This window comes from Phaethon aethereus (assembly GCF_964289735.1).
Source record: "Phaethon aethereus genome assembly, chromosome: W".
NCBI classification, from domain to species: Eukaryota; Metazoa; Chordata; class Aves; order Phaethontiformes; family Phaethontidae; genus Phaethon; species Phaethon aethereus.
The window spans coordinates 28,679,689-28,693,288 of record NC_138581.1 but is presented as its reverse complement, the minus strand read 5'-3'; the positions used below and the strand labels follow the sequence as shown (position 1 = coordinate 28,693,288).

The 13,600-nt window shown below is 43.8% G+C and overlaps 1 protein-coding gene across 1 annotated transcript in view; it reads right to left on the bottom strand.

Annotated features, from left to right (window-relative positions):
* Window positions 1-1,578: 1,578 nt before the first annotated feature.
* The window catches only part of LOC309415051 (erbin-like), a 97,871-nt gene continuing 85,849 nt past the window's right edge, over window positions 1,579-13,600 (bottom strand). Inside the window, 3 exon segments of the mRNA XM_082012442.1 lie at window positions 1,579-1,730; window positions 5,794-5,868; window positions 6,466-6,558. Coding sequence (XP_081868568.1) covers window positions 1,623-1,730; window positions 5,794-5,868; window positions 6,466-6,558 — 276 coding nt within the window. The 3' untranslated portion in view covers window positions 1,579-1,622.

Genomic DNA, 13,600 nt, shown 5'->3' with positions numbered 1-13,600 from the left:
GTTTTTGCTAGCTTTATTAAAAGCATTTACTTTTGTACACATGGGTTGAAAAAAGCAACTTATACCTGTTTCAAACTACCAATTTATATGTAATTAAAAATGAACGGCAACAAATGAATATTGCTCTAATGACAGGCTAATCATTAGCCCTGATTAAAAACAGTTATTGGTCTTCTATGGCACTTTTCCCTGGTCCATAACAACTGCATATTAATTATCATTGCAGATTATGCAGTCTCTATTCAATTACAAAGGAGAAAGAGAAAAATAAAGTTAATGTTTCTGGTAAACAAAATTACCAAAAGCATAATTGGATATTTTATACAGTAATAAGGAACAAAGGTAGCCTGTGCTAAATCACTATTACATTAATATAGTTATAAACCCTTTAAAGACTCTGAAGTGTCTAGTTCACATTTAATGTTACCTGTAGGAACAGCCCTTTAAGAAACATCATTATGAACTGGTGGGTTGTAAGTACACCCTGCCTTTGCTCTCCATCTCACCACAGCAATTCTCTATCACTGTTCAAACTTTCACAAACTTGCTTTGGTTACCTAGCTCCATATGTATGGTTTTCTTTTTGATTAACAAGGCAACGAAAGGCCAAACAAAATTGAGATGACTTTCATAACCTTTCCTGCATCATTTACTTTGTGTTTAAATATATATTACAGGCAACAACCTTAAAAACTGGCCATTTCAGTTTCATTTTTAAAATCTATAAGGTTAAAATGGAGTACTTTATAAAAAGATAAGTATCACCATTTGCACAAAATTGGGTATTTCCATGGCAGAGAAAAACCTCTGGGCCCATTTCCACAGTACAGTTGAAAAAATTCCGTATGCAAGAAAACCCAACTAAACATGAATCACGTGGCAAATGAATATTCAATGACTACATTAAGAACAAATCCTGTAGAATATCACAAATTTGTAGTTATAGTCTTCCTAAAAAAAACACCATAAGCTTTTATTGCATTTTATATTGGTAGACATAACTCCAGAACTAAACACCTTTTCTTCTTTCTTGATTCTAGATTTAGATAGCAGATAGATAGTTGTTTCACCTAACCTTTATTCTGTCCAACCAGCACCACCTTCCATCCACCCATTCATCTATACAATGTGCACACAGCAAAACCAACGTTTCATATCTCCTGTCCATATCTACAGAAGTGGTTTCAGCATAACACATTAATATCTGGTGAATAAAAAGAAAGGCAATAAACAGCTACAGGACAGACAGTCCTGCCATCTGTCCATTGGCTACAACCAAGGCTTCACAAAGTCTCGCACAAAGTTTAGTAATGTGTATGAATTAACCAAAAATAAACCTACCATTGTACAAAAAACCAACACAGGTTTGTTCTTGGAGGAGTGATCCTTACATTGCTATAATGCTTAAAAACAAGTTTATTCACCATATGATTTTACAAAGTGATTTCTTGAATGTTCTATATTTTTCCCCCTTTAACCACAAGTTCAGGATTTAATTTCCTGTATAAATTTTGATCATAATTCTTTTCAAGTTCCTTTTGTGCATAAAAAGAGGCAAAATATTAAATTTCCCACAAGTCTTTCAGTGAATCTTGCTGGCTTTTCCCCTCAATCCACAGTATTTATAAAGAAACTTCTCGTACAATGATGAGTTCCACTGCATTCTGAAAAGTCTTTAGCAAAGATACTGCTTGTCCATGATCAATATTGATGAAGCTATATCCATTAGCCTGAAAAGAAAATTAAAAAAAAAATTAAACTTTAAAATGACAGTCTCATATTTCATGTTAGTTTAAGCTTGAACTAAGTTTAAAGTAATCAAATTTTATATGAATGCAGACAATAAAACACTGCAGATTTGCAGATTACATTGTTGATGCAAGATGAACATGTACCTATATGCTACAAGAAATTAAACTATTGTGTTAGCCTTGGAAGAATTTTGCCCCAAAGTTACTGAATATATTTGCAAATAACCAAAAGAGAAAGCTGAACTTTAAGCCATTAACATCAGACATCGAATTCACTAGCCTTAATACAGCCATGCCAAAAAAAGAAAATGCAATACAAATGATACACCCCAGTTTAAATACTAGAAACGGCATTTGTGATAAATTAAAACTATTGAAGCCTTTAACAAAAAAACATTAATGGCATTGGGAGCCATTTTAGTAGGACTTTACTCCCCTTTCTAGCACTCCAATTTCTTCCCACGCTTTGAGTATTCTCCTCTATGTTCCTCTGTATCTTCAAAAATCCAGTACCTTTAATTCCTTATGAAGTATGTATCTAGGGGAACTCTCACCTTTCATGTTAGGGGCTGATTTCACAAGAAGGAGAGCATGTTATTGTTCAGCAATTAAATCCAGAAAATTCAAACAGGCAATCTGGTAGGAACTGATCCAACTTACCACAAGGCCTGCTACTATAGCTTGGGAGTTGAGACAGCAGTAATAGGAAGTACAAAAGAACTTAGAATACTTGTTACTAACACTAATACAATTATATTGTGACACACTAATTCCACACCCCCACCAGTCTACTCCTTTGTGGAACACAGTTCAGACTGGATGTAATGAAAATTCCCATCCCCCTGCCATGTCTAGCAGTGGACCAGGTTGCTCTGAGAGGTTATGCAGTCTTTGTCCTTGGAAGTTTTCTAAGATCTTCCTGAATAAACCCCCGAGTAACCTGTTCCGACCTACTATGTGACCCTGCTTTGAGCAGGAGGTTGGACGTGAGACCTCCTGAGGTCATGCTCAGCTTGGATTTTCCTGTGACTCTAAGCACCAATGTCATTCTTGGGACAGGTTTGGCTTGGTAAACACAAGCAAGCTTAAGTGGCCTACAAAAGACAGGGAAAACATGGCTACGGTTCAACTTCTTAGGGTGTGTTACTGCAAATTCACATTCCGACTGGGTGGTAAAATCTTGCAGAATGACAGATTTGTCCAGTATAAACTGTTACTGCTTCCAGTTGTGCATCCCACCTTTCTCCATGAGCTACTGCCCCTTATATGGCAACAGAGAGAACTGATCGTGCAATCTGTGCCTTAGCTGTGCCATTTTAGAGTTGCAGCTGCTTATCCCATCACCAAACACTTGCTGTTGCTACCAGCTGAATCCTTTGTTGTAAAGGTAGTGATTTTTAAATCTGTCTAGGGTTGCAGAGAAAGTTTTACATATAGACTGTTCAGAGACCAAAAGTGGCAATAATCCTTCCAAATCATCATCTGTAAAGAATGTCCTAGTCATAACCTAATGCAACAATATCCTAAGACTTACATGCAATTATCTACCCACTAGTCACATAGAATATTTTTATTAGACATATGTATTAGACACACATTATAATATGCGTGTCTAATGCATGTTTTACAGAGATACCAGGGCAACCCCCAGTATCAATACAGGATGGGGGATGAAGGGACTGAGAGTAGCCCTGCCGAGAAGGACTTGGGGGTACTGGTGGATGAAAAGCTGGACATGATCTGGCAATGTGCGCTCACAGCCCAGAAGGCCAACCGTATCCTGGGCTGCATCCAAAGCAGCATGGCCAGCAGGTCAAGGGAGGTGATTCTGCCCCTCTCCTCTGCTCTGGTGAGACCCCACCCGGAGTTCTGCATCCAGCTCTGGAGCCCTCAGCACAGGAAAGACATGGACCTGTTGGAGAGGGTCCAGAGGAGGGCCACAATAATGATCAGAGGGATGGAACACCTCTCCTATGAGGAAAGGCTGAGAGAGTTGGGGTTGTTCAGCCTGGAGAATAGAAGGCTCCAGGGAGACCTTATTGCAGCCTTCCAGTACTTAAAGGGGGCTTATAAGAAAGATGGGGACAGTCTTTTTAGCAGGGCCTGTTGCCATAGGACAAGGGGTAATGGTTTTAAACTAAAAGAGGGTAGATTCAGACTAGATATAAGGAAGAAATGTTTCACAATGAGGGTGGTGAAACACTGGCACAGGTTGCCCAGAGAGGTGGTAGATGCCCCATCCCTGGAGACATTCAAGGTCAGTTTGAATGGAGCTCTGAGCAAGCTGATTTAGTTGAAGATGTCCCTGCTCATTGCAAAGGGGTTGGACTAGATGACCTTTAAAGGTCCCTTCCATCCCTATGGTCCTATCATTCGAATGTTGCAAAATCAAGCGTAGCAAAGTAATTTTGGGAGAGATGATATTCAGTCAAAAATTGCAGATATTGTCTAAGTGGCAACAAGACAGTAGGACTGTTGTTACATTGTTACTGGGATTATCATGACTATAAAGAATATGCTATTACACACAAAAAATGTTGTTAGTTATGAGAAATGAAACAGGCTATAATTTTCTAAGCATGCAAATGCAACTTCTTCAGCTCTTTTTCAAACTATGAATTCCTCATTAAACAAAAAGCAAAACCCAAATAGAGTGCTAGCATGACAAAAGGAAACTTCATTATAAATATCACACAGAGAAATTAAATTCCATAAATACAGGAATAAACCATTAAAACTAAAGTCACCCTTTCACACAAATTCCACTCTATAAATATGTAACAAATTTGCTGCCATTATTTTCAAAGGTTTAACATGCTTCTTGTTCCTGTATGGAGTGTTGGAGGGTTCCCCTCCTTCCTTAAAGTTGTCTACATCAGTAAGAGAACTGGGACTTAAAGCCAGCTTTCTTTTGCCCCAGTGAGGAAGAACAAGTACAGAACTATTTGCCACACTCAAAAACAAGTTATTGTTTAGTTGGAACAACTTGATCTTAAGTTTGGTGTTTTTTTCTGTGTGCTTGTTGGCTTTTTCTTTCATTGGAAGAACTATGCTGTGTGTTCAGTTTGGCTTTGTTTTAGAAAGTTCACACGAGGCTGTGGTTTAATTAAGATAATAGTGGGGGGGATTGTAGGTGGTTTGTTTTTTTTTTTTTTTAGAAAACAAATGCAGCAGAGTTGACTCTATAAGCATTCTCAAACTAGCAATGTGGTGAATAATTAATAATTTTTAACAAGCTCTGCAACTTTAAGGGTGGCTACAGCACTGTTCAAATATCCTCTTAGCCTGTTTCTCTAAGAAAGTAAGGCTTATATAATCCCTTTGTCCATTTCCTTGACCCCTTCCCAAATAACTTATGAGCCCATCAGACAAATTTCAATACAATAGATACAGTAGAGGTCTGAAAGGTACTGACTTCCTACAGAAAAGAACTACACAGCTGCAGCCCAGAAGCCATGGCTCCTGAAGCAATCTACTTGGCTTGCCTGCAGCAGATGGGGCAGCCAGGAGGCACATTCTGTGACAAGACAGATATCAGCCAGCCAAGAGGGAGCTTCTGCCAGCGCTTGTACATGTCCAGCCTGTCAGATTGGGGAGAGGCAGCAAAGACTGGCAAGAACTGCAGGATGGAGGGGGGTGTAAGAGTTGCAGCTGGGGAGAGTGGTTGTGGGGGTAACTGCTGGTGTTCAGACAGCGCATTATTCAGAAAATTGCATGTGAATAACCACAAGTTAAATAACTGAATGATAGTAAAGCCTAATGAAGACACTGATGTTCCATCTTGAATGACAAACATTAGGCCTGTTTTTTCTGTCTTTAAAAGTGTGAAAAATGTCCAGAATTTGAAAAATTATTCAGTCTGTATCACCTATCCTAATGTTAGGTGGAAGAAAACTAAAAGCATCATCCCAGAATATAAGAATGCTTCTAGAAAAGATACTGGCAATCTATATAAAAATTAAATATTCTTCTCTTAGAAAAGGTGCAAACTAAAAATGAACTGGTATATTACACAGGCTAGTTAATTAGATGACTACAGTACCTGAACTATTTTATCTCCAGGCTGCAACAACTTAGACGCTGGTCCTTCTGGTTGCACTCTGGTAACAAATATACCCTTGAAAAACAGAGGTGGAAAACATTTTTAACAACTTGTTTAATAAATATTGTGGTAGCATGAAACATGCAATTCAAAACATCTCAGTTTTCCATCCTAAGTAGAAGAGAATGTGATATTATTCTACAGATCTACTGGCTTTTGTGACTGCCTTCCTTTTCTGATGTTAAATCCAGGAGAATTACCTTTAAAAGAATACTGCAAGGCAAATTCTGATCTGCCTTTTTTTAATTTGGCAGATGTATGTGTCAAGATGAATTATCAACCACTAGAAATAAGGCTGTAGGCTAAATCATGTTCTCTTTTAAGAGGCTTCCTAAATGTAAACTCCATAATTCACTATCTCAAACCTGTTGACTGATATCTAGAACAGTGCAAGAAGCACTCAGACAGAATAATTCTCTGTGTTTTCATGTGACCACAGTGGTTGCCTACCACCTTGATTTTCCTTAATAATTTGTCTTCAATTTTCTCCCATCAAGCCCTGGAATTGAGTGGCTTGGGTTTGGGGGATATACATATTTTTTAATTTGGTAAAAACTAGGTAAAAAAAGTTAATCAGAAAGATTTTAAGATGCATTAGTATAAAATACTCACATCATCTTCAGGTCTGAATGGATTCCCTCTACCACCAACACCTCCTGATATACTAAATCCAAGTTCTGGATCCTTGTCAATTCTCACTTGAATCTAAATAGTTACAACCAAAGTTAGAACTGGCTGAAAATTTGCATCCAAAGCTATCGTAATGAAATTATTATTAAGGAATTCAGATGAACAAAAGTTTTTAAAAAGAAAAAAAACTAAAAACACCCCCAACATTTATCACAATTCAATCTGATATCATAATATTAATTCAGAAGAAGATTCCAATATAACAACATCTTGTATCACTGTACACAAGTTTTACTCCAATGTATATGGATAATCGCTATGAATATAATCACAGTAGTTGTCATGGTTTAACTGGGCAGGTAGCTAAAACAACCACACAGCCGTTCACTCATCCCCCCCGACCCCGCGGGACAGGTGAGGGAATCAGAAAAAAGGGAGAACTCATTGGTTGAGTTGAACTCATTGGAATCTCGGTTGGTGTGATATTGCCGCCGGTGCACTGTTGTGGTAGCGATCAGCACCTGTTGTTCTTTGACCCTCAGCAACCCCACAACAGAAGGGTCCTCTGAGAGACCAGGCAAGGTGGACAGCTGTTTAATTTCTTCCATCTCCAAGGCAGCTATACCAAAAGCCCACCGGTACCCTTTTGGGTCCTTGAAATACCCTCTCCTGAGGTAGTCTATGCCAAGGATACATGGAGCCTCTGGGCCAGTCACAATGGGGTGCTTTTGCCACTCATTGCTGTAGGGAGGAGGAGAGATTTTCTTCATATTGCTGGAGTTGGACAGCCAATTCATCCACCATTGGTCCGTCTCTGTCTTTCCAGATCATTACTGCCAATGAGTTGGCATACGACGATGGTGCACTCCATACAAACTTCTGCCACATGGATCATGTGCACCTGACTTCATCTGGATCTGTGTTGTCCGGGTTATTAAAAATCACCTCCATCACAGCTAATTCCCTCACGTACTGGATACCTCTCTCCATGGTGGTCCACTTGCCTGGGTGACATACAACACCTTCCTTGAAAGGATACCTTTCCTTCACGCCTGACAGGAGTCGTCTCCAGAGGCTGAGGGCTTGTGTCTTTTTTGTCAATGCCCCCTTCCCTAGGAAGGGACCCCAGCTGCTTGGCTTCCCTACCCTCTAATTCCAGGCTACTGGCCCCGTTATCCCAGCATCGGAGCATCCAGGTGACAATGTGCTCACCTGGACAACGGCCGAAGTCTTCTCGCATATGTCACAGCTCACTCAGGGACAGGGATCGGGTGGTTATCTCTGGTTCTGTCTCTTCCTCCTCTGGTTCTCGTGATGGCCCTTCTTCATCATCCTTCACTAAATGAGCTGACTTTCGTGTCAATTTCTTCTTGTGTATAGGGGCAACTGACACAGGCACGGGTTGGCTCTCTGGTTCATCTGCAGTGTCTGTCGCCAGGATCTGAGTGGCCACAGTGCCTGTCGCCGGGCTGGAGTAGCCGCAGTGCCTGTTGCAGGGGTTTGAGTAGCTACAGTGCCCCTTGCGGGGGTGGTATTTTTAAATAGTTGTTTAACATTAAACAAGACCTGAAACACATTCAGGAGCAGGAGCAAGAGGAACATGCTGGTTTGAACATCCCAAGGATATCCAAAATTCTCAAGAACTATTGTAACTAGCCTTGAGGAGAAGGGGAAGGTGAGGGAATGTGTCTCCCATGTAAATTTGCTCTCCAAGGAGAAAAGGTAAACAGTATGGTTATTAACAGTTTCCAAGAGATGGGTCACAAAGTACAGAGGTGACGGCAATGCTGAGTACAAATACCAGATTAGTGTCACGACCAGCCATTTTATCATATCATAAGCCACTGTTACAAAGTACAACACAATGATAAACTTGATCCAGTTCCCAGAGATGATAAACAGCACAACAGGGAACATATACAGCAAATAAGGTGTCAGATAACACACCCCTGAGAACAAGCACAAGAACTCCAAGAGAAATAAATCAACATTGTGACCAGTGACTATCAAATTAATATAATGAAAGCTTATAAGAAATTTGTTCTAAGAAACTCTGGTCAGATTTGTCATTATCTCAACCTGTCGTTCCACATGTTGGGCGCCAAAAAAGACTGTGGTGGTTTAACCCAGAAGGTAGCTAAAACAACCACACAGCCTTTGCTCACCCTTCCTGCCCTGCCCCCCAGCAGGATGCAGGAGAGAACTGGGGAAAAAAAAAGGTAGAACTCATGGATTGGGATAAAGACAGTTTAATAGACCAGAAAAAAAAGAATAATAATGATAATACTAATGATAAAAGAACGTACAATACAAGTGATGCACAGCACAATTGCTCACCACACGCTGACCGATGCCCAGTTAGTTCCTGAGCCACAGTGTCTCCCCGGCCAATTCCCCCAGTTTATATACTGAGCATAACGGCAGATGGTATGGAATATCCCTTTGGCCACTTTGGGTCAGCTGTCCTGGCTGTGTACCCTCCCAGCTTCACGTGCATCCCCCGCCTTCTCACTGGCAGGCCAGAGCATGAGAAGCTGAACAGTCCTTGACTGCTTAGTAACAACTAAAAACATCAGTACTTTATCAACATTATTTGCATTCCAAATCCAAAACGCAGCACTATACCAGCTATCAGGAAGAAAATTAACTCTATCCCAGCTGAAACCAGAACAGTAGTCCATGTAGGCTTTAAATTCAGAGATATTTAGATACTGTGTAAATGACTTTAATGCCCCCAGCAATATATTGTTTATATGAATATGAACACATTGCCGAGGGGAGCTGCTCTGGAGCTGGTTCGACCTGCTGCACAGCTAATCTTGGTGCACAGGGGGTTTCCTGAGGTGGGGAAACACCAGGGCAACGGAGACCCACCAGGAGCCAGCAGCTCTTGGGGGAAACGCTGACAAGGCCTGGGCATTGCCAGAGCAACAGCAACCCACCCCCACTTCCCTTGGAGTAGGGAAGTGATCGTGCCTCTGTACTCGGCACTGGTGAGGCTGCACCTTGAATACTGTGTTCAGTTTTGGGCCCCTCACTACAAGAAGGACACTGAGGTGCTGGAGCATGTCCAGAGAAGGGCAATGAAGCTGGTGAGGGGTCTGGAGAACAAGTCTTATGAGGAGCGGCTGAGGGAACAGGGGTTGTTCAGTCTGGAGAAGAGGAGGCTGAGGGGAGACCTCATCGCTCTCTACAACTACCTGAAAGGGGGTTGTGGTGAGGTGGGGGTTAGTCTCTTCTCCCAAGTAACGAGTGATAGGACAAGAGGAAATGGCCTCAAGTTGCACCAGGGAAGGTTTAGATTGGATATCAGGAAAAATTTCTTTACGGAGAGAGTGGTGAAGCATTGGAACAGGCTGCACAGGGAGGTGGTGGAGTCATCATCACTGGAAGTGTTCAAAAAACGTGTAAACATGGCACTTCGGGACATGGTTTAGTGGGCATGGTGGTGTTGGGTTAATGGTTGAACTTGATGATCTTAAAGGTCTTTTCCAACCTTAATGATTCTATGATTCTATGAAAACGCAGCCTGGGGAGTGCTAGGAACCAGGAGTATGGCCTATCAGTTCGAGTCGAAGGGCGTGAAGGGAGGGTGTAGTGGCCCCACCAACTCTAGAGGTGAGTTCAGTTGGTGGTCACCACCCTCTCAGGAGGAGCTTAGCTATGGTAGCCACTCAGCAGAAAGCCATGTCCTCTGCACTTGCCAGAATGGATGTGGCAACTCAGAGCTCCCATGAAAACATGCAGCCATCCAGGTCTCAGGCTGCAGAGAGTGACAGAGCCTCTCACTGATAACTGATGGCAGTAGTGAGAACAGCTGTGTGAGGTGTGACCAGGTGGGTGATCTGCTCAGTCTGGTGGCAGAGCTATGAGAGGAGGTAGAAAGACTGAGGAGCATCAAGGAGTCGGAGCAATAGATGGACTTGAGGAACCATGCTCTGCCTTCCCTGAGACAGAAGCAGGAACAGCCACCAGAAAAAAAAAACAAGATCAAGGGGGTCCTGTATCCTCCCCCTGCCAGGCTGAAGGCAGTAGTTTAAAGGAAAGAAGTGAATGGAGGCAAGTCCATGCTTGGGGCTGCAGGCAAACCCCCTCCTTGCCCACCTCGCCTCCCCAGGTGCCTCTGTAAAGCAGGTATGAGGCTCTGGACGTAGAAGGCCAGTCCATGGATGAAGTGGACAATGATCCAGATAAACCAGAAGTGTTGCCAAGGTCAGAAAGGCCAACCCCCTGTATCACGACCACCCCCACGAGGAAGAAAAGATGGGTTATAGTTGTAGGTGACTCCCTTCTGAGGGGAACTGAAGGTCCAATATGCCAGACAGACCCTCCTCTTAGGGAAGTCTGCTGCCTCCCTGGGGCCCGGGTTAAGGACATCACTAGGAAACTTCCTAGCCTGGTGTGGCCCTCAGACTGTTACCCACTACTGCTCTTCCATGTGGGTGGAGACGAAGCTGCAACTCATAGTCCAAAAGTGATTAAAAGAGACTTCAGGGCCTTGAGATGGTTGGTAAGCGAATCTGGAGCACAGGTTATTTTTTCCTCCCTCCTTCCAGTTGTGAGTAGCAACATAGGGAGGAACAGACAGGCCCAGTCTATTAATGCATGGCTCTGTGACTGTGCCACAGCCACAATTTTGTTTGGTTTTTTTTGACAATGGGAGGGCCTACATGGCACTTGGCTTGCTGGCATCAGATGGGATTCACCTTTCTCAAAGGGGGAAGAGGGTCTTCATTCGCAAGCTAGCGGGGCTTACTGACAGGGCTTTAAACTAGACTTGAAGGGGGAGGGGGATAATATCAGGCTCACCCATGACAAGCTGTGGAATGACATGCTGTCGTGGTTTAGCCCCAGCCGGCAACTAAGCACCACGCAGCCGCTTGCTCACTCCCCCACGGTGGGACGGGGGAGAGAATCGGAAGAGTAAAAGTGAGGAAACTCATGGTTTGAGATAAAGACAGTTTAATAGGCAAAGTAAAAGCCACGCACGCAAGCAAAGCAAAACAATGAATCCATTCACCACTCCCCATGGGCAGGCAGGTGTTCACCCATCTCCAGGGAAGCAGGGCTGCATCACGCGTAATGGTTTCTTGGGAAGACAGACGCCATAACTCCGAACGTCCCTCCAATCCTTCCTTCTTCTTTGTCCTAGCTTTATATACTGAGCATGACATCATATGGTAGGGAATATCTCTTTGGCCAGCCTGGGTCAGCTGTCCCAGCTGTGTCCCCTCCCAGCTTCCCATGCACCCCCAGCCTTCTTGCTAGCAGGCCAGCACGAGAAGCTGGACTTTCCTTGACTGCTTAGCAACAACTCAAAACATCAGCATGTTATCAACATTTTCTCATCCTAAATCCAAAACACAGCCTCACACTAGCTTCTGTGGAGAAAATTAACTCTACCCTGGCTGAAACCAGGACACATGCCAAGGTTAGAGTGATGGGGTGCTATTGAGGCCCCTCAGCCTGTTGCAGCAGAGAAAGACATCAAAGGAACAAAATGGGGTTCCTCTAAGAGGGTGACATGGCCAACAGCCCAGCTGAAGTGCCTCTACACCAATGCATGCAGCATGGGTAAGAAACAGGAGGAGCTGGAAGCCACTGTGCTGATAGAAAGCTACGACTGGGTTTCCATTACTGAAACTTGGTGGGAAGAATCCCATGACTGGAGTGCAGCTATCAATGGCAACAGGTTGTTCAGAAGGGACAGGTGAGGAAGGAAGGGCGGAGGTGTTACCCTCTATATCAAGAAATGGATAGAGTGCGAAGAGCTGTCTCTGAATAATAGCCATGAGCAGGTTGAAAGCATATGAGTAAGAATCAGGGACGGAGGAAACAAAGGGAACCTTGTGGCTGGTGTCTACTACAGGCCGCCCGATCAAGGGGAGTCTAGTGATGAAGCCTTCTTACTCCAGCTACAGGAGGCATCGCGCTCGCAGGCTCGCTTCCTGCTGGGGTACTTCAACCATCCTAACATTTGCTGGAAAACTAGCACGGCGAGCTGTAGGCAATCCAGGAGACTCCTGGAATGCATGGAGGATAACTTCTTAGGCCAGGTAATAGACAGCCCTACCAGACGGGATGCCATACTGGACCTGTTGGTCACCAACGCAAGTGAGCTAATTGGTGATGTCAAGATTGGAGGCAGCCTGGGCTGCAGTGATCATGCTCTGGTGGAGTTAGCAGTCCTGAGCGATATGGGGCAGGTGAAGTGTCAAGTCAGGACTCTGAAGTTTAGGAAAGCAAACTTCCAGCTCTTCAGGGAGTTAGTCAATAGGAGCCCCTGGGAAACTGCCCTCAGGGACAAGGGAGCAAAACAGAGCTGGCAGGTCTTTAAGGACACTTTCCATAGAGTGCAAGAGCTCTCTATCCACAGGTGTAAGAAATCAGGAAAGGAAGGCAAGAAACCAGCATGGCTGAGTGGAGACCTGCTGGGCAAAGCAAAGGGCAAGAAAGAAATGCACAGGCAGTGGAAGCAGGGACAGGTATGGGATGAGTACAGGGACGCTGCCTGGTTGTTTACGGATGGGGGTCAGGAAGGCCAAGGAGTGGCTGGAGCTAAACTTGGCAAGGGATGCAAAGAATGGTGAGAGACGTCACCAGGAAACTCCCTGGTCTCGTTCAGCCCACTGATTACTACCCGCTGTTGGTCATACAGGTTGGCAACGATGAGGTTGCGCTAAGAAGCCCAAAAGTGATTAAAAGGGATGTCAGAGCACTAGGGTGACTTATCGATGGAGCGGGAGCACAGGTAGTGTTTTCATCAATCCCTTCAGTGACAGGGAGGAACGCTGAAAGGAATAGGAAAGCACACCTGGTCAACACATGGCTCAGGGGCTGGTGCTGTCGGCAGAATTTTGGGTTTTTTGACCATGGGGCAGTTTACATGGCACCGGGCCTGCTGGCAGCAGATGGAGTGCAACTGTCTCCAAGGGGCAAAAGGATTTTAGCTTACAAGTTGGCAGGCCTCATCGAGAGGGCTTTAAACTAGATGCGAAGGGGGAAGGGGATAAAACCAGGCTCACTAGAGATGAGCCTAGGGGTGGCATGCTGGAGTTGGGGGTGAAATCGATAGCCCAGCTCAAGTGCATCTACACCAATGCACGCAGCATGGGCA